General features: G+C 42.3%; 2 protein-coding genes across 4 annotated transcripts; one reads left to right on the forward strand and one right to left on the reverse strand.

Annotated features, from left to right (window-relative positions):
• Positions 1–2,966: 2,966 nt before the first annotated feature.
• LOC106607951 (interferon-induced protein 44-like) lies at positions 2,967–3,710 on the reverse strand. The gene is made up of 2 exons (XM_014205469.2): positions 3,431–3,710; positions 2,967–3,329 (listed from the first exon to the last, which is right to left on the reverse strand). The coding sequence occupies exons 1-2, from the start codon at positions 3,548–3,550 to the stop codon at positions 3,129–3,131; spliced, it is 321 nt and encodes a 106-aa protein (XP_014060944.2). The 5' UTR covers positions 3,551–3,710; the 3' UTR covers positions 2,967–3,128.
• A 1,437-nt stretch (positions 3,711–5,147) lies between these two features.
• On the forward strand, positions 5,148–13,546 carry LOC106607931 (phospholipase ABHD3). 3 transcript variants are annotated; one of them, XM_045720927.1, is made up of 10 exons: positions 5,148–5,611; positions 5,842–6,079; positions 6,634–6,794; positions 6,943–7,125; positions 7,339–7,384; positions 7,644–7,756; positions 7,953–8,126; positions 8,286–8,334; positions 8,465–8,630; positions 11,079–13,546. In XM_045720927.1, exons 2-10 carry the CDS (start codon positions 5,960–5,962, stop codon positions 11,282–11,284), a joined length of 1,218 nt encoding a protein of 405 aa, XP_045576883.1. In that variant the 5' UTR covers positions 5,148–5,611; positions 5,842–5,959; the 3' UTR covers positions 11,285–13,546. The 3 variants fall into 3 exon arrangements, with proteins under 3 accessions (XP_045576883.1, XP_045576882.1, XP_014060889.1); XM_045720926.1 differs by lacking the exon at positions 5,842–6,079; XM_014205414.2 differs by lacking the exon at positions 5,842–6,079 and having other exon boundaries at positions 5,148–5,346.
• Positions 13,547–20,325: the final 6,779 nt, after the last annotated feature.

A 20,325-nucleotide genomic window follows, 5' to 3' on the forward strand; every position in this document is an offset into this window, starting at 1 on the left:
GTCAATGATCAGAAGCATGTTGATGGCTAGCTGTTAAGTACAAAACACTAGTTTGTTCTACATTTGTATAATGCAATGACTATTATGTTGACTGTACTCCAATGGCAAGTTGTTTAAAATAACCTAAGAGGCATTAGGAGGTTTCGACAAAAATTGAGTTTATGACATTTGAAACAGAGCGGAAAAAAATAACAATAGTGAAAGACAGACAGTATGTTGAAAAATAACCAACCTATGAACCCCATTTAAATCCATGAGAAAGCTCACAGTACCATTTACAATCATCTTTAAAGACATACATAGACATTACAAACATCTTCTAATGACCGATGTTGGGGAAGTAAAGCATTACTTTTCCAGAAAAGATTTCCCCACCGTTCCCATGATCCGATCTGGACTTGTTTCCTCATTGGGTCCTCCGGCGAGCGGAGAAACCTATTTGGAGAATTGTCACGACAGCTGTCCATAAAAATTGATAGAGGGCGCACCTCTGATCTTTGCCATTGATCGCTTCTGTGATAGCAAAGCCAGTAGAGGGCTTCACCGATTCGTGGCAAGTGTGCGCTCTATGCAATGGTCGCACTGGCGGCATATTGTGAATGAAAAGGAAATAGAGGTTTTGCTTATATAATAGGCTAGGTTGTGCACAACATCCATTTCAATGGATGACATAAATAGGCAATTCCAATTTTTCTATATTTTTTCTTCTTCATTTGTTTAACTTTCCCAATACGAGGGAATGTATCTGACAGCAGACTCTCTTAAAAATCTCTCTGGGCTAGGCGGGACGAATTCGTCCCACCTACGCAACAGCCAGTGTAATCCAGTGGCGCGATTTTCAAATACCTTAAAAATCCTATTACTTCAATTTCTCAAACATATGACTATTTTACAGCTATTTAAAGACAAGACTCTCGTTAATCTAACCACACTGTCCGATTTCAAAAAGACTTTACAACGAAAGCAAAACATTAGATTATGTCAGCAGAGTACACAGCCAGAAATAATCAGACACCCATTTTTCAAGCTAGCATATGTCACAAAAACCCAGAAGACAGCTAAATGCAGCACTAACCTTTGATGATCTTCATCAGATGACACCCCTAGGACATTATGTTATACAATACATGCATGTTTTGTTCAATCAAGTTCATATTTATATAAAAAAACAGCTTTTTACATTAGCATGTGACGTTCAGAACTAGCATACACTAAACTTCCGGGGAATTTACTAACAATTTACTAAATTACTCACAATAAACGTTCACAAAAAGCATAACAATTATTTTAAGAATTATAGATACAGAACTCCTCTATGCACTCGATATGTCCGATTTTAAAATAGCTTTTTGGTGAAAGCACATTTTGCAATATTCTAAGTACATAGCCCAGCCATCACGGGCTAGCTATTTAGACACCCGGCAAGTTTAGCCTTCACCAAAATCAGATTTACTATAACAAAAATGTTATTACCTTTGTTGTCTTCGTCAGAATGCACTCCCAGGACTTCTACTTCAATAACAAATGTTGGTTTGGTCCCAAATAATCCATCGTTATATCCAAATAGCGGCGTTTTGTTAGTGCGTTCCAGAAACTATCCGAAATGGTAAATCAGGGTCGTGCGCATGGCGCAATTGCGACAAAAAAAATTCTAAATATTCCATTACCGTGCTTGAAGCATGTCAACCGCTGTTTAAAATCAATTTTTATGCAATTTATCTCGTAAAAAAGCGATAATATTCCGACCGGGAATCTCCTTTTCGGTAAACAGAGGAAAAAACAAAGACGGGGGGCGGCCAGTGCACGCGCCTAAGCCCACAGTCCCTTGATCGGCCACTTGAGAAAGGCGATAATGTGTTTCAGCCTGGGGCTGGAATGACGACATTCAGGTTTTTCCCGGGCTCTGAGAGCCTATTGGAGCCGTGGGAAGTGTCACGTTACCGCAGAGATCCTTTGTAATGGAATGAGATGTCAAAGAAAGACAATAAATGGTCAGACAGGCCACTTCCTGTAAAGGAATCTCTCAGGTTTTGACCTGCCATTTGAGTTCTGTTATACTCACAGACACCATTCAAACAGTTTTAGAAACTTTGGAGTGTTTTCTATCCAAAGCCAATAATTATATGCATATTCTAGTTACTGGGCAGGAGTAGGAGTAGGAACCAGATTAAATCGGGTACGTTTTTTATCCAGCCGTGTCAATACTGCCCCCTAGCCCTAACAGGTTAAAATTATTTCCCTGTTCCAAATTATCCATCTTCATGAAATGATTCAGCAAATAGCCTTGTCTACTCGTAGTTTGTATGTATGCCTATTGCCTATGCATATAGATTATAAATTACCATTGTGCATTGTTTAGACAGACCTTCAATTTTATGATCAGTGCGCTGGAATATGGCTGCAGTTTGGGGATTATCAATTTGTACCACTTGTTTTCTATCAAGCCAAAGGAGGACACATGGAATTATTGATTTAGATGGTTGAATTTACAGAAAAGTAGGGCGATATTTTCTTGATTTGTAAATGGATGAAAACAACAGTGCTTAGCCTACATCTCACCAGTGGAGGCTGCGGAGGGGAGGACTCCTCATTATAATGGCTGGAACGGAACGAATGAAATGGCATCAAACGCATGGAACCATGTGTTTGATACCATTGCACTTACTCCGCTCCAGCCATTACCACAAGCCCGTCCTCCCCAATTAAGGTGCCACCAACCTCCTGTGCATCTCACAGTGCATAAAGAGGTAGTGTTGTGTGAGAAGCTACCTATACTCTGGTATAATCTTCAATGCAAACATAAATACATCAGTGAATAGATCAGACTACACCACTTAGGAAATAGTTGTGACCAAGATGTTCCTGATCGGGTTGAAGGATAAAAAAAATGAATTAGATGAACCCATCTTTTGTAGAGCGTGTGTGGCTTACCTCACTCCCTCTGAGGCTCAGAAAGTTAAACAAACTGAGGTTTTGAGATTTATTTGCAAAGTAATATAACAAGTAATATAACATGTTACTTTCATGTAATATTATGTAATATTACTTTTTCAAGTAACTACTCCCAACACTGCTAATGACACATGCATTACAGCATGACACCTTCCTACCCAGTTACTTATCGAACATTAAACAGTCACTGGACTGGCATCTGCAGGGGTTGGAGGGCAGTAATCCTCAAATGTGTCATCAACAGCTTGGAGAATGTGATGAACTACACTCAGCAGCAGGATGTCAGTGTTGCAGCTCACAGACAGTTCACTGGAGTAGTTCTTAACTGGAAGCACATAGGACACTGGCAAACCCACCACCTCGGCTGCCTTCTGCATCTGTGGCACAGCAAAACACAAGATAGAAGATGGATTGCAGATATAATGGTTTTACAACACATTAAACTACACCTAATCTTCAACTTTTGAAGTAGGCCTACCTTCTCCTGTAGGATCCGGCTGGAGTAGACAAACTTCACATCCTCTTGGACGGCATGACACACCTGGTCCACATGGGTCAACAGAACCACCTGGGGGATGTCTGGAGGGCACAGGGTCATATAGATGTAGGATCTTAATTTTATCACTCTTTTGCTGCTGAGAATGTTCCTGCACAGCAGGAAATGCAAACTTGTAGTGTATTTGAGTTGTAAAAAGTCTTCTAAAGTTTGTAATTTCCATGTTGAAATTTCAGACTTGATTTGCCTTATGTAAAATGTATCAACCTCTGCAAAAATGTGCATTAATTATAATCCACATAATAATTAACATTTCCTGCTGTAGCAAACTGGCTCAAATTAAGATCCTACATCTGTATACAAGAGTCAGTGTGTGTGTGTGTGTGTGTGTGTGTGTGTGTGTGTGTGTGTGTGTGTGTGTGTGTGTGTGTGTTTCTGAAATCTCACCTATGTCTGAGATTTCTACTTGAAGTGACCTCAGTGTCTCTGTAAGATCCTCACTGGTGGTCATGACTTGGCAGGCATTCAAAACAAACACCGCACAATGGATTTGGTCATTTACTGATGGATTAGGTCTGTAACCTGAAGTCTCAGCTTTGATGGGCACATCACTTTGAAACTATTGTGTTGGACAACGTCATTGTGTTGCCATAAAAAGCAAACAGAACAAATGAATTAATATTGTTGCGATCCAGTAATGAGCCATGTTATAATTCCCACCAAGTGGGTTAACCCTATTGACACAATGCAACCCAGTGACCTGGGTTCACGGCCCCGTCCCTATGTTAGCTATAATGTGTGAAATGAAATTCTAATGGAAATGTTTCACAATAATGTCATTAGGCAGAGCAGGCAACAGATGGCACACAGACAGCAGAGTTGGGGACAGATATGCAGGGACAGACTGGCAGAGACAGGGAGTCTCAGGTAAGTTTGTTGAGTCTTTGTTTGGCAACATTATGAAAGGTTCTCCATTTTTTTTACTTGTAAAATAGGAACATAATTGGAAAATGCCATGGATACCCCCACTCTCAACTTAAACTGGTGACTGAACTAAGATTTGTTAAAGGCAATGGTATTGCTGTTGTGAGTAGTTGTGTAGTTTTGGGTACCGGTAGTTAGGAGTACGGCAAACACCTTATTTCTTTGGTTCCTCAATATACATTTACCATATTACAAAGTAGGCTATGTGTTACAGCACTACTTTTGGTGTCCCCCTCAGGAATTGCTCTTGAGAAAATTTCATGTAATTGTCCCCCCCAAAGTTGATATCAGATTTTCGCCCCTGCTTCCTACCTTGGCCCTTATGCTTTCTTTACTAGACGCTCCACTGCTTTCTGTGTCATGATCTCTTCTTCCTGCCTTTCCACTACTGACCATTCACGTCCTTGAACCTCATCCTACCGCTCCATACCATCAACAGACACCCATATTGTTCTCAGTCCAGCACACAGAACCAACTCTTTCTCCATTTCATCCTCACTACTCGCTGCCATTTCCAAACTCTCGTCCCAATCGCCTCCTCTCCTCAATTATCTTTGACCTTTTTCAAAAGGAGGCAAGAGAGGACTGAGGAAAGAAAGCACAGTAGTTGAGTAGTCTAATTGAGAAAAGGTCTGTCTCGCAATCCCCATCCCACCCCAGCCCAACAGTTGGAGATATTGCATTAGCTGGCTAACTGCTGTGCTGCAACGTAATGCCAAAGAAGAAGAACGGATGAGTCGACTAGGGCAGAGGTATAAAATAACGGTGCCGACCCGGAACTGAGTTGTTGCTTTTTATTCGACGGATTGATTCAATACAAATAAAAACGAATTCGTTGCAGAATTACCACGTTTGACACGAATAGAGGAGAAGATAACACCCGAAAGGCGCATCTTTAGATGTTTCTTGTCAAGGCAGGTTTACGGACAGCTATATTACTTGGAGGGTGCCCTAGTGACATTAGCTAGCTAGGCTATGTAACTGTTAGAGTGACGCCGACTGATTGTATGTTACTGTTAACGTTTAATGTTTTTGTTTTGTGTATTCGTCCACGATTTGCGTTTACTGGGCGTTTTGAGCGAGTTTCTCTGGATGTGGGCTATACCAACGAGGTTTTCCCCCAGGATCATCTTGCCAAAACAGGCCAGAGTTGCTACTTTTTTTCAACATTTCTTTGCGGTCAGTAGACTATCAGTGTTTTGAGAATCTCCACCTAACTTCCCCACTTTTGATTGACGCTTGAAACATTGTTGACCTTCTGTCACAAGCTGCTAAAACGCGGACCCGGTTACTTTGTAACGTGAAGGGCATCTCATTGATAAGAAACAGTACGTTTTTGTTCTGTAACTGCTGTGACAACGTTTCACTTTGATATTTTTTTTACTAGGCTTAACTCTTTTTATTAATAGGCACTCTGTAGCTAGTAAGATTCTAAACGCCCTCGGACCTCTGTACGTTGACATCCTGCCTCCGCAAATCCCCCCTGACGAGTGTGAGTTTGCATCCGTGTGTCATCACAGCACTGTTATGCTGCTGTCTCACTCCGACCTATGGAAAGTGTGTTTGGAGAACATCTACAGACCCTGCACGGTGGTCCTCGCCACCATCACAGCTGCCCTGTACTACCTCTGGGGCCGTGAGGGCCAGGTCAGTCGCTCGGCCAGAGACTAGCTGCCTTCGGGGTACTGTCTCCTGGCTTTGAGGGCATGTGCCTCTGAGCTCCGTCTCATTTAACCTCTAGTATTTTACTCTTGAGTGCTTCATACCTCTATCTGCAGGCACTTGCATTATGTCCATCCCTCACCTTAGTTTTTAGAGCAGGTTGTAGGAACCAAATAAGTTAGCACCCAATATTGTATAGATCTTGGACTTGATAGGCCTATGGGATATAAATTAGGCCTGCACCCTGTAAGATATGCTATCATCCACTGTTCCACAGCATTGTTATCACCTTTTACTCATATGTAGATTTTGTTCCATTGCCCAACAACTACAGCTCGCAGAATATATGTCCCACAGTGTGTCATTGTCTGTTTGGTTGCCTCTGCTTATTCCACTCTGTTTTCATCCAATTCCATCTTCTCTTTCATTCTCCCTCTGTCTCTCTCACACCCACACGTATGCCTGTGCACACCTTTTAGTCCCTTATGCTTAAACACACACATGCTCACATACCCATGTCCTCTCTCTCTCACCCTCAGACACCGGTCCTGGTGTGTAGCGATGCATTCCGTGTGTTCCTACAGAGGCACTGTCCCGTGGTGGCTGAGCCCTTCAGCCCTACTCCCTGGTGCTGGGGCGGCCGGCTGCAGACACTGGTCAGAGTGCTCATCAAGTCCAGCCCCCAGGTCGACTACAGGAAGTAAAACAACCCAGAACCCACAACTTTCTTCCCTCCTCTCTACCTATAGCCTCTCTAGTCATCTGCATATTGGGCCAACCTACTGTATACCATTTGAAACGGTATTCGGTTAAAAGACTAACCCTCCGTTCTCCTCCACTATCCTCAGTGAGTTGATCAGGACAGCTGACGGAGGTCAGATCTCTCTGGACTGGGTAGATAACGGGGACAGCGCTGCCTACCCAGAATGCTACTCTCGTCCCACAGTGCTCATCCTGCCGGGCCTCACAGGGAACAGTCGTCAGACCTACGTCCTCCACGCCGTCAGCCAAGCCACTCGCCGCGGATACAGGTCAGCCTGAGGCCATGACCTTTCACTTTACCTGTCATGCTATATGGAATCCGTTGGTTTAATCTGAAATAGGTTCTTGTTGGTTTTGGATTGGACTAGATTGGTTTTACAGTGCAGTATGGTAGCTTGACTGTCATCTGGAGTTTATGGGGCTCTTTGTCACTGTGCTGAGGTTTGGAATCTGAGATGAGATCTTTCTCTCTGTTTTCCCAGATGTGTGGTCTTCAACAATAGAGGGTTTGGAGGAGAAGAACTACTGGTAAATTTAGGGAATGACTTTTAAGTGCACTATCATGCATATTCCACCAGGGTCTGCCACAATGCAATTTTGCAAGCAGTTTGATATGACATTATACTACTGTTCAAAGCTTACATTGCATACAAACATCAATAATGTAACATATGGTCTGTGCAGCGCTTGAGCCTAGTAGTCTCATCCACATGTCAGCCCGTGTCTTCTCTCCCAGTAAACTCTGATGATCCCAGTCCTGCCCCAGTAACCTACCCCTCTCCCCCAGACCCCAGTGACCTTCTGTGCGGCAGACACCTCGGACCTGGAGCGGGTGGTTCTCCATGTCAGGGAACTCTTCCCACAAGCCCCTCTGCTGGGCACTGGCGTGTCTCTGGGAGGGTAAGTGCTTAGAAAAAAAGAAAAATACATAGTTATAACTGCTTAAGTCTGTTCATAGTGCATTTTGTGGCTAATATATTTTTTTCTCCCTCTCTATACACTCTTCTTTCTCCCATCTTCTATCCTTCTCTTGTCTTTCTCTACCGCTCCTCTCCTGTCTTCTCCCTCACCCCTCCTATTCCCGACTGTATCCCAGCATGCTCTTGTTGAACTACCTGGCTCGTAAGGGTAGTGAGGCAGGGCTTGTTGCCGGCCTCACAATGTCTGTCAGCTGGGACACGCTGGAGTCCTGTGCCTCGCTGGAACAACCAATCAACCGCCTGATCTTCAACCGACACCTCGCCAGCAACCTGTGCCAAGCCATTAACAGGTAAGACTGATTTGTTGTTTAATTGTTGTGGTATCCATGTACGTGTTGCTGTGAATGTTGTTGCCATGGTTATTGGCCTTTCAAAATGGAACAAGACCTGTCATTACTAGCCTTGGTGTGATTGCAACCCAAATATGTCTGTCTCTCGCGTTCTCTCAGACACAGGAAGATGTTGGAGACTGTGGTGGATGTGGACCATGTACTAAAGGTAAGAACCAGTTTCATATGGTTTATCTGAGGTTCCATATCGTTGTGTGTAGAATGAGTGTATTAGTTGTGCGCTGGTGCCCTTTTTGTGATCTAACTCTCCCTACGCTCCTGTGTGTTTACCCTCTCAGGCACGTACTATCCGGGAGTTTGACGAGCGCTACACGTCGGTCATGTTTGGCTATAAGTCCTGTCTGGACTACTACCAAGAGGCCAGCCCAAACTACAAGCTTCCCAGGACGACAGTGCCCATTCTCTGCCTCAATGCGGCCGATGACCCCTTCTCCCCCAAACATGGTGGGTACTGCCTGGGTCAGAGGAAGACGGGATAGGGCCTGGGGTATAGATGGTTCTTATTTAGATTTTGGAAGCAGCCCTCAACGTTTATCATATATACAAAGTATGTGGACACCCCTTCAAGTTAGTGGATTTGGCTATTTCAGCCACACCCGTTGCTGACGGGTGTATAAAATCGAGAACACAGCCATGCAATCTCCATAGACAAACATTGGCAGTAGAATGGCCTAACTGAAGAGCTCAGTGACTTTCAACGTGGCACTGTCATAGGATGCCACCTTTCCAATAAGTCAGTTTGTCAAATTTCTGCCCTGCTAGAGCTGCCCCGGTCAACTGTAAGTGCTGTTATTTTCACAGAACGGGACCGCCAAGTGCTGAAGCGTGTAGCCTGTAAAAACCATCTGTCCTCGGTTACAACACTCACTGCAAAGTTTCAAACTGCCTCTGGAAGCAATGTCAGCATGAGCTGTTCGTTGGGAGCTTCATGAAATGAGTTTTCCCGTGCACAAAGCGAGTTCCATACAGAAATGATTTGTCAAGATCAGTGTGAAAGAACTTGACTGGCCTGCACAGAGCCCTGACCTCAACCCCATCGAACACCTTTGGGATGAATTGGAATTCCGATTGCGAGCCAGGCCTAATCGGCCAACACCAGTGCCCGACCTCACTAATGCTCTTGTGACTGAATGAGCAAGTGTCCGCATACTTTTGGTCATGTAGTGTATATACTGAACAAATATATAAACACAACATTCAACAATTTATAATATTTTACAGTTCATATGGGGACATCAGACAATTGATAGAAATTCATTAGGCCCTAATTGATGGATTTCGCATGTGACTACAGATATGCATCTGTTAGTCACAGATAATTTGTAAGTCGATCTGGATAAGAGCGTCTGCTAAATGACTTAAATGTAAATGTACCTTAAATGAAATGGGCCTCACAATGGGCCTCAGGATCTCATCACGGTATTTCTGTGCATTCAAATTGCCATTGATAAAATGCAATTGTGTTTGTTGTCCGTACCTTATGTCTGCCCATACCATAACCCCCCCTCCACCATGGGGCACTCTGTTCACAACGTTGATATCAGCAAACCGCTCACCCACACAACGCCATACACGTGGTCTGCGGTTGTGAGGCCGGTTGGATGTATGGCGGCTTATGGTATAGAAATGATGTCAAGAACAGCTCAAATAAGCAAAGAGAAACAGCCCATCATTACTTGAAGACATGAAGGTCAGTCAATCTGGAACATTTCAAGAACTTTCAAAGTTTTTTCAAGTGCAGTCGCAAAAAGTGCTATGATGAAACGGCTCTCATGAGGACCGCCACAGGAAAGGAAGACCAGATTACCTCTGCTGCAGAGGATAAGTTCATTAGAGTTAACTGCACCTCAGATTGCAGCCCAAATAAATGCTTCACAGTGTTCAAGTAACAGACACATCTCAACATCAACTGTTCAGAGGAGGCTGCGTGAATAAGGCCTTCATGGTCGAATTGCTGCAAAGAAGCCACTACTAAAAGACACCAATAAGAAGAAACTTACTTGGGCCAAGAAACACGAGCAATGGACATTAGACCGGTGGAATTCTGTGCTTTGGTCTGGAGTCCAAATTTGAGATTTTTGGTTCCAACCACCGTGTCTTTGTGAGACGCAGAGTAGGTGAACGGATGATCTCTGCATGTATGGTTCCCACCGTGAAGCATGGAGGAGGAGGTGTAGGGGTGCTTTGCTGGTGACACTGTTTGTGATTTATTTAGAATTCAAGGCACACTTAACCATCATGGCTACCACGGCATTCTGCAGCGATACGCCATCCCATCTGCTTTGCGCTCAGTGGGACTATCATTTGTTTTCCAACAGGACAATGACCCAACACAACTCCAGGCTGTGTAAGGGCTATTTCACCAAGAAGGAGAGTGATGGAGTGCTGCATCAGATGACCTGGCCTCAATAATCACCCAACCTCAACCTAATTGAGATGGTTTGGGATGAGTTGGACCGCAGAGTGAAGGAAAAGCATATGTGCCAACAATCCTCAGCATATGTGGCAACTCCTTCAAGGCTGTTGGAAAATCATTCCAGGTGAAGCTGGTTGAGAGAATGCCAAGAGTGCAAAGCTGTCATCAATGCAAAGTGTGGCAACTTTGAAGAATCTCAAATATACATTTTGATTTGTTTAACACTTTTTTTTGGTTACTACATGATGATTCCATATGTGTTATTTCATAGTTTTGATATCTTCACTATTATTCTACAATGTAGAAAGTAGTACAAATTAAGAAAAACCCTTGAATGAGTAGGCTGTGTCCAAACTTTTGACTGGTACTGTGTGTGTGATCAATTGTTGGTCTTCATCTTAATACTTCAAACTGAAATTTTCCTCCTTCTGTCTCACTCCCTTTCTCTTCTTCTCTCTCTTCTTCTCTCTCTTCAGCTCTCCCGGTGGCCCTAGCCAAGCGCCTGCCTAACGTAGCGCTGTTGGTGACGTCCCACGGTGGACATATAGGCTACCTGGAGGGCCTTTACCCGCGTGGGGAGGGCTACATGGACCGCCTGTTCGGACAGTTCATTCAGGCAGCCTTCGATCACCCTGGGGACCTGAAAGGGGCCTGCAGCATCAAGGAAGAGCTTCTGGATTGACCTCAGACACCCTGGTCATGTGATTAGGTCCTGATTGTTCTGGGACTGACCGATTAACCTCACCGGCACAACCACCCTCTCTTCTTTTTCATCTCAGGTGCTTATCCGTCGACCAATCAGACAGAGCTTAATGCAATAGACACTCTGACATCATGTAGGTAGGGACTTACAGACTGATGCCTTATATTACTACACACAGAATGAGGATATCTGGTCTTAAAACCAGTAACACTTCATAAGTTTAGTGTTTCAAATTACTTACTGTTGAAATTAATCTGGCACACAAGCCGTCACCCTACTCTCCGAGGGTGTCTCAGGGTGAGTGGGCTATGCAAAATGACACATCCATTTCACCACACACTGTACAGGTTACACACTTGTACATGTGTGAAACAAGACAAATATAAGCACCCCCTATTTGACTTTTTGAATTTCACCCTTACTATTTCCTATGTCATAATAAATCACATTGGCTCAGACGATGTAAACAAGGACATGAATAGATCAATCACATTCAGTCTTCAAAAAGACAAGAAAGGGAAACGATCATTTAAAATATTTCCCCTTGAACTGATGTTTAATTATGACTAAAGCAACTGATTATGTTTGAAGAATATACTTAGCTTATCGCACAACACACAAATACTGGAAAAACTTGAATGGAAAGTTAATCTTTTAATCTTGTTTTTAAGCTACTTGGGTTTTATTCTCATATATATGGTTATGTGATTGTAATAGTGGTTAGATACACAAGAAAATACATGGAAATGTCTTTGTATAACGTACTGCAGTTAATAATTCTTTATGATGTTGGTCAAGTAAATTTCAATGTAGGAGATAATTGAAATTCCAGTTAAGTTGAAGTGCAATTTATTTTCAATTAGGATTTTTTTCATTGAATTGGAATTTTGATTCACATCCAGATTTGTCTGAACTGAAATTGAATTTTGACCTCATCTGATTCCACCACAAAGAGAACAGATAAAATATTTTGAACATGAAGGAATGTTGTTATAATATATACACGGTATGTATTACGTATCTGTGTAAAGGCTATATCGGAGAATGTATAAAATGCAAGCTGTCTAAGACTTGCCTTAGCGTTGGTCGTATCTCAGCCCGGACAGTGTGTTTGACAAAGTCATATTTTTATCATCAAAAGTGTTGTAGATTGTTTTTGACTTTGTTGCAACATCCAAACCCAAGTTGTGAAATCTATGATGAAGTTTTTCACAATTCCATTTCAAAACAATCTGGGGTTTCCCACACATTCCACAACATAGCTTAGTCCTGTATACATTTATGTGCATGATATGACCCAGAACATCTATATCTTTATTTGTCTATAAAGTAGTGTACACATTAGGCTAGACATGCTAAAGTAAAGGAGAGCAAATTGCTATCAGAAATGTCTGCTGGCTGTCCTCTCTTGGTTTACAAATACAAGTGTAAAACCCCTGATTGTTTAATTTGGACCAGTACCGCTATGCTATTTTAAATCCAGCCTATGTTTGATAATTATTGTGATTTTTGGTTGTTTATTTGATTTGCAGTATTTTTTTCAATGGAGGATGCAAACGCAAAGCTCTGAGATGCCGTGTAAGCTCTGACCTTTCCCAAGGACTAAACTATTTATTTCAGTGTGGGTACCAGGGTTTGTGACAACTCAGTGGTTTAAACCTAGGGAAAGCTCACATTTGACTTTATTTCTTAGTTTTGGACGATTGTCTCCCGCTTTGACTTGTTTGAAATTTGCACACAATTGTAAAAGTTTGAGTAAATCTGTTTTATGATTATGGACTATGTTATACAGAATGTCTTGTGGTTATGTAACAGTTATCGGTAATATTGCACAATGCGTGTCATGACAATGGATAAACTATGTCTGTTTGTCTATCTTGCACTGAGTCACTGACTAAAGCAGTTACGGTTAAACAGGAAGATGATGTGATGTTGTTTTTATGATGCTGCCATGACGATCACCAGCAGTACCCGCCTCTCCCATCACCACCCTATTAACTCTTATACATACTTGTGTTATTACTCAGTAATAACATCCGCTGGCATAAGACTGCCTGGACCTTGGGAGGAAGGCCCAACATACACTGACTGACCACTATACCTGCTGCACTGCAACGATAATGTGATGGCAATAATAATCTATTGTAACTTTTTTGTGACCTTCCATTGTCCTTTTCTGTTGTTACCGTTCCACTAATTTAAATATTTGATCTGTATTCCCTAATAAAAACACAAACAGTTGTTGTTTCTGTCGGTATTCAGTCATAAGGGTCTTTCCCAGGTCAAGAGGATGTTAATGATTAATTTCCTAGACATCTGACTTTATCTTAAACACTGCTGTAATTATCTCAAATCAGAGCAGTAATTCACCTTAGTTTGTTTGGTTGTCTTTATTGTACCACTGTGTCGGTCTCGGTGGTAAAACTAATAACAGTTATTGTTGGTGCTCCAGGTCTAAACCTCTCATCTTGCCGCCATACTCCGGTCATTAATGTAGTTCCATGTAGAAATTGAGGACCACCTGGAACCTCATCTACTGTTTGTCGTCCCCCCCCCCCAATATCTACATCAAATGGGTATCAATAATTAACTTAAGACAATAAAAATCCCCACCCACAATGTGAACCCTTCAGCCTCGTTTAGATTACTTTAATGATGCTGGGCTGGAAAAGATCCAATGGCTGCACATTGGCTTTGTGTGGAAAAACAGCACCTGATAAAGTAGGGGGAGATTTTTCCACCTCTTGTTTTCCTCTCGGCATAAATCTAATCTGTTTATTGTACGATAAACGCACATTTCTGCTGGTTGAAACTGGTGGTTGAAAGTCACTTGTGGGGTTTTTTGTAATGTGCTGTAACTTTGACTCTTACTTTTCTATTACTCCCATCTTTAAAACCTGCTCTGGCACATTTTAGTGCTGATACAATGTGGGTATTAATATCTGTCTTAGCCCACATGAAAAAACACTACAATTTACTATAGAATACTACAGTGCTTACTATAGAATTGTATAGTAAACTGTACAGTGGTATACTGTAGAATAATATACTACACACCATAGGTTTCCACGGGGGATGGGGGACAATCATTTATTAATTAAATAATAACTCCCTGGAGGTCAGGGATCTCCCAGATAGCTTTAGAACAGGTCATAGGCAATGACAAAATGTGTAGAATTGCAAGAAATTAGCTTTAAAGGTCGACTTTGGAAACAAACATATTTCCATTCCTCTTTCTCAGTAGCCAGTTCGTTAGCTAAACTAGCCACTTGTAGCTAGCCAGTAACTCCTCAAGTATGTGTTGGCGTCATTTCACCGGATTTGTTTTTGATGGACGCTGAGAACGGTAAGCACTGTCCGGTGTTTACAGATTTATTTAAATATTACCTATAATTAATTACAATATGAGTGAAATAGTTTTCCTTCAAAAACATTTTAGTTAAAACTATTTTTTGATATTTGTTTCATTAGTCCATTGTTGATATAGTCAAATGTTTTGCTTGTCAGCAATAAAATTTTCAAGATGTGTAACTTTCAAAATACAGAAATACAGCTGGTATGATACATTTTGCATCACATAAGGCTGCGTTTTGCATCATACCGGCTCTATTTCTCTATTGTGAAAGTTATATATCTTGAAAACTTGATTGCTGACATGCCAAAAAGATGTGGAACTATATCAGCAGTGGACCAATTAAACAAACACCAAGTATATTTCTTGTGTAAAGTACTTAAGGAAAAATAATTTTTTGGGTATCTGTACTTTACTATTTTTCTTCTTTACAACTTTTACCTTTACTTCACTACATTCCTAAAGAAAATAATATAATTTTTACTCCATACATTGTCCCTAACACCCAAAAGTATTTGTTACATTTTTAATGCTTAACAGGTCAAGAAAATGGTTCAATTCACACACTTATCAAGAGAGCATCCCTGGTCCTCCCTACTGCCCCTGATCTGGCAGACTCACTAAACACAGTCAGTTGTCAGTTATGGCTATCCGTAAATAAATAAAAAACAAGAATAGTGCCATCTGGTTTTCTTAATATAAGACATTTTAAATTATTTATACTTTTAATTTGACTTTTCATACTTAAGTAAGTTTTAGCAATTACATTTACTTTTAAACCAAATACTTTTAACTATAGTTACACAGGTAGAATTTTACTGGGTGACTTTCAATTTTACTTGAGTCATTTTCAAATAAGATATCTTTAATTTTACTCAAATGTGACAATTGTGCACTTTTTTCACCACTGGTTGGAGGTCGTTCCACTTATCGTTCCACTTACATTGTGTTTTCAAAATACCCCTCCATATACAGTTGAAGTCGGAGGTTTACATACACCTTAGCCAAATACATTTAAACTCAGTTTTTCACAATTCCTGACATTTAATCCTAGTAAAAATTCCCTGTCTTAGGTCAGTTAGGATCACCACTTTATTTTAAGAATGTGAAATGTCAGAATAATAGTAGAGAGAATGATTTATTTCAGCTTTTATTTCATTCATCAAATTCCCAGTGGGTCAGAAGTTTATATACACTAAATTAGTATTTGGTAGCATTGCCTTTAAATTGATTAACTTGGGTCAAACATTTTGGGAAGCCTTCCACAAGCTTCCCACAATGTGTTGTGTGAATTTTGGCCCATTCCTCCTGACAGAGCTGGTGTAACTGAGTCAGGTTTGTAGGCCTCCTTGCTCGCACACACTTTTTCAGTTCTGCCCACAAATTTTCTAAAGGGTTGATGTCAGGGCTTTGTGATGGCCACCCCAATACCCTGACTTTGTTGTCCTTAAGCCATTTTGCCACCACTTTGGAAGTATGCTTGGGGTCATTGTCCATTTGGAAGACCCATTTGCGACCAAGCTTTAACTTCCTGACTGATGTCTTGAGATGCTGCTTCAATATATCCACATAGTTTTCCATCCTCATGATGCCATCTATTTTGTGAAGTGCACCAGTCCCTCCTGCAGCAAAGCACCCCCACAACATGATGCTGCCACCCCCGTGCTTCACGGTTGGGATGGTGTTCTTCGGCTTGCAAGCCTCCCCCTTTTTCCTCCAAACATAATGATGGTCATTATGGCCAATCAGTTCTAATTTTGTTTCATCAGACCAGAGGACAATTCTCCAAAAAGTACCATCTTTGTCCCCATGTGCAGTTGCAAACCGTAGTCTGGCTTTTTTATGGCGGAGACAGAACGCGTCTCCTTCCTGAGCGGTATGACGGCTGCGTGGTCCCATGGTGTTTATACTTGTGTACTATTGTTTGTACAGATGAACGTGGTACCTTCAGGTGTTTGGAAATTGCTCCCAAGGATGAAACAGACTTGTGGAGGTCTACAATTTTTTTTCTGAGGTCTTGGCTGATTTCTTTTGATTTTCCCATGATGTCAAGCAAAGAGGCATTGAGGTCTTGGCTGATTTCTTTTGATTTTCCCATGATGTCAAGCAAAGAGGCATTGAGTTTGAAGGTAGGCCCTGAAATACATCCACAGGTACACCTCCAATTGACTCAAATTCATGTCAATTAGCCTATCAGAAGATTCTAAAGCCATGACATCATTTTCTGGAATTTTCCAGGCTGTTTAAAGGCACAGTCAATTTAGTGAATGTAAACTTCTGACACACTGGAATTGTTATACTGTGAAATATAAGTGAAATAATCTGTCTGTAAACAATTGTTGTAGAAATTACTTGTGTCATGCACAAAGTAGATGTCCTAACCTACTTGCCAAAACTATAGTTTGTTAACAAGAAATTTGTGGAGTGGTTGAAAATGAGTTTTAATGACTCCAATCTAAGTGTATGTAAACTTACGACTTCAACTGTACCCCTCAAAATACCCATCAAGAGAGGCATAGTAAGTAAAGCCAAACTGTGTAGAATTGCAGGATAACGTTCAAAAAGATTTTCGGGGGAGGATCACCTGGAACCTCATCTACTGTTTGTCCCCCCCAAAATCTACATCCCAATTTCTCCCTTCCTACATACTATAGTATCCCTCGATCATGTGTAGTACTTACTGCAGAACATCAAATCAAATCAAATGTATTTATATAGCCCTTCTTAGATCAGCTGATATCTCAAAGTGCTGTACGGAAACCCAGCCTAAAACCCCAAACAGCAAGCAACGCAGGTGTAGAATAACAGTGGCTAGGAAAAACCCCCTAGAAAGGCCAAAAACCAAGGAAGAAACCTAGAGAGGAACCAGGCATTGAGGGGTGGCCAGTCCTCTTCTGGCTGTGCCGGGTGGAGATTATAACAGAACATGGCCAAGAAGTTCAAATGTTCATAAATTACCAGCATGGTCAAATAAAAGTAATCACAGTAGTTGTCGAGGGTGCAACAGGTCAGCACCTCAGGAGTAAATGTCAGTTGGCTTTTCATAGCCGATCATTGAGAGTATCTCTACCGCTCCTGCTGTCTCTAGAGAGTTGAAAACAGCAGGTCTGGGACAGGTAGCACGTCCGGTGAACAGGTCAGGGTCCTATAGCCGCAGGCAGAACAGCTGAAACTGGAGCAGCAGCACGGCCAGGTGGACTGGGGACAGCAAGGAGTCATCATGCCAGGTAGTCCTGAGGCATGGTCCTAGGGCTCAGGTCCTCCGAGAGAAAGAAAGAAAGAAAGAAAGAAAGAAAGAAAGAAAGAAAGAAAGAAAGAAAGAGAGAATTATAGAGAGCTTACTTAAATTCACACAGGACACCGGATAAGACAGGAGAAATATTCCAGATATAACAGACTGACCCTAGCCCCCCGAACCATAAACTACTGCAGCATAAATACTGAAGGCTGACACAGGAGGGATCAGGAGACACTGTGCCCCCATCCGATGATACCCCCAGACAGGGCCAAACAGGCAGGATATAACCACACCCACTTTGCCAAAGCACAGCTCCCACACCACTAGAGGGATATCTTCAACCACCAACTTACCATCCTGAGACAAGGCCAAGTATAGCCCACAAAGATCTCCGCCACGGCACAACCCAAGGGGGGGCGCCAACCCAGACAGGAAGACCACGTCAGTGACTCAACCCACTCAAGTGACGCACCCCTCCTAGGGACGGCATGGAAGAGCACCAGTAAGCCAGTGACTCAGCCCCTGTAATAGGGTTAGAGGCAGAGAATCCCAGTGGAGAGAGGGGAACCGGCCAGGCAGAGACAGCAAGGGCGGTTCGTTGCGCCAGTGCCTTTCCGTTCACCTTCACACTCCTGGGCCAGACTACACTCAATCATAGGACCTGCTGAAGAGATGAGTCTTCAGTAAAGACTTAAAGGTTGAGACCGAGGCTGCGTCTCTCACATGGGTAGGCAGACCATTCCATAAAAATGGAGCTCTATAGGAGAAAGCCCTGCCTCCAGCTGTTTGCTTAGAAATTCTAGGGACAATTAGGAGGCCTGCGTCTTGTGACCGTAGCGTACGTGTAGGTATGTACGGCAGGACCAAATCAGAAAGATAGGTAGGAGCAAGCCCATGTAATGCTTTGTAGGTTAGCAGTAAAACCTTGTTTTACTGAATATTGTAGTGTACTGTAGAATATTATAGTAAATACTACAGTAATGTCTGCAAAAACACTATAGTCCGCAAAAACAACACACTATTTTTGTGTGTGTACTTTTTACCCCTTTTCATGATTGCCAATTGGTAGTTACAGACTTGTCCCATCACTGTAACTCCTGTACGGACTGGGGAGAGGCGAAGGTTGAGAGCTATGCCTCCTCCGAAACACAACCCTGCAAGCCGCACTGCTTCTTGACACACTGCTCGCTTAACTGGGCCAATTGTGCGCCGACTCATGAGTCTCCCGGTCACGGCCGACTATGACACATCCTGGGATCAACCCCGTGGCTGTAGTGACACCTCAAGCCCTGCAATTCAGTGCCTTAGGCTGCTGCTCCACTCAGGAGGCTAACACTACAGTTTTTTAACTATAGTAAATACTGCAGCATTTCATTTGCATATACAGTACCCTGCCTATTCCCCTCCCCCATATCGCAATTGGTGCCACCCATAAGATAGAAACCTACATGCCAAATATAATCCATAGAAAAGAGCAGAAGCTCTGAACTATCCATTCAGACCCCAGTCCTACCTACAGTACCTACAGGGGAAAGCCCTCCACTTTTATGTCAAAGATAATAAAAAAAAACACTATAGTAAATACTACAGTAATGTTTTCAGAAACACTATTGTAAGTACTACAATATACTACAGTCTGCAAAAACACAGACAGTAAATAGTACAGTATACTACAATACGCGGAATACTGTTTACTGGTTGCCGTGGCGGAGAGGTGGCGCTCTTAGTGGCCGTAGACTTTAATGCAGGGAAACTTAAATCAGTTTTACATCATTTCTATCAACATGTTAAATGCGCAACCAGAGGGGAAAAAATTCTAGATCACCTGTACTCCACAAACAGAGACGCATACAAAGCTCTCCCTCGCACTCCATTTGGTAAATCTGACCACAATTCTATCCTCCTGATTCCTGCTTACAAGCTAAAATTAAAGCAGGAAGCACCAGTGACTCGCTCTATAAAAAAGTTGTCAGATGAAGCAGATGATAAACTACAGGACAGTTTTGCTAGCACAGACTGGAACATGTTCTGGGATTCTTCCAATGGCATTGAGGAGTGCACCACATCAGTCAATGGCTTTATCAATAAGTGCATCGAGGACGTCGTCCCCAGAGTGACTGTACGTACATACCCCAACCAGAAGCCATGGATTACAGGCAACATTCGCACTGAGCTAAAGGGTAGAGATGCCGCTTTCAAGGTGCGGGATTCTAACCCGGAAGCTTATAAGAAATCCTGCTATGCCCTCCGACAAACCATCAAACAGGCAAAGTGCCAAAACAGGGTTAAGTTTGAAACGTACAACATTGGCTCCGTCGCTCGTCTTATGTGGCAGGGCTTGCAAACTATTACAGACTACAAAGGGAAGCACAGCTGCGAGCTGCCCAGCGACACGAGCCTACCAGACGAGCTAAACTACTTCTATGCTCG

This window comes from Salmo salar, chromosome ssa06 (genome assembly GCF_905237065.1).
Source record: "Salmo salar chromosome ssa06, Ssal_v3.1, whole genome shotgun sequence".
Taxonomy (NCBI): domain Eukaryota; kingdom Metazoa; phylum Chordata; class Actinopteri; order Salmoniformes; family Salmonidae; genus Salmo; species Salmo salar.

What these genes read in the sequence shown, in the direction of transcription:
- LOC106607951 (XM_014205469.2), bottom strand. Translation starts at nt 3,550, where the DNA reads ATGACCCTGTGCCCTCCAGACATCCCCCAGGTGGTTCTGTTGACCCAT. An exon ending in GCCGGATCCTACAGGAGAAG is followed by an intron (nt 3,330 to 3,430) that starts GTAGGCCTACTT and finishes GCTGTGCCACAG; the next exon opens with ATGCAGAAGGCAGCCGAGGT.
- LOC106607931 (XM_045720926.1), top strand. Translation starts at nt 5,459, where the DNA reads ATGTTTTTGTTTTGTGTATTCGTCCACGATTTGCGTTTACTGGGCGTT. An exon ending in ACTGGCGTGTCTCTGGGAGG is followed by an intron (nt 7,757 to 7,952) that starts GTAAGTGCTTAG and finishes ACTGTATCCCAG; the next exon opens with CATGCTCTTGTTGAACTACC. An exon ending in CCCCTTCTCCCCCAAACATG is followed by an intron (nt 8,631 to 11,078) that starts GTGGGTACTGCC and finishes CTCTCTCTTCAG; the next exon opens with CTCTCCCGGTGGCCCTAGCC.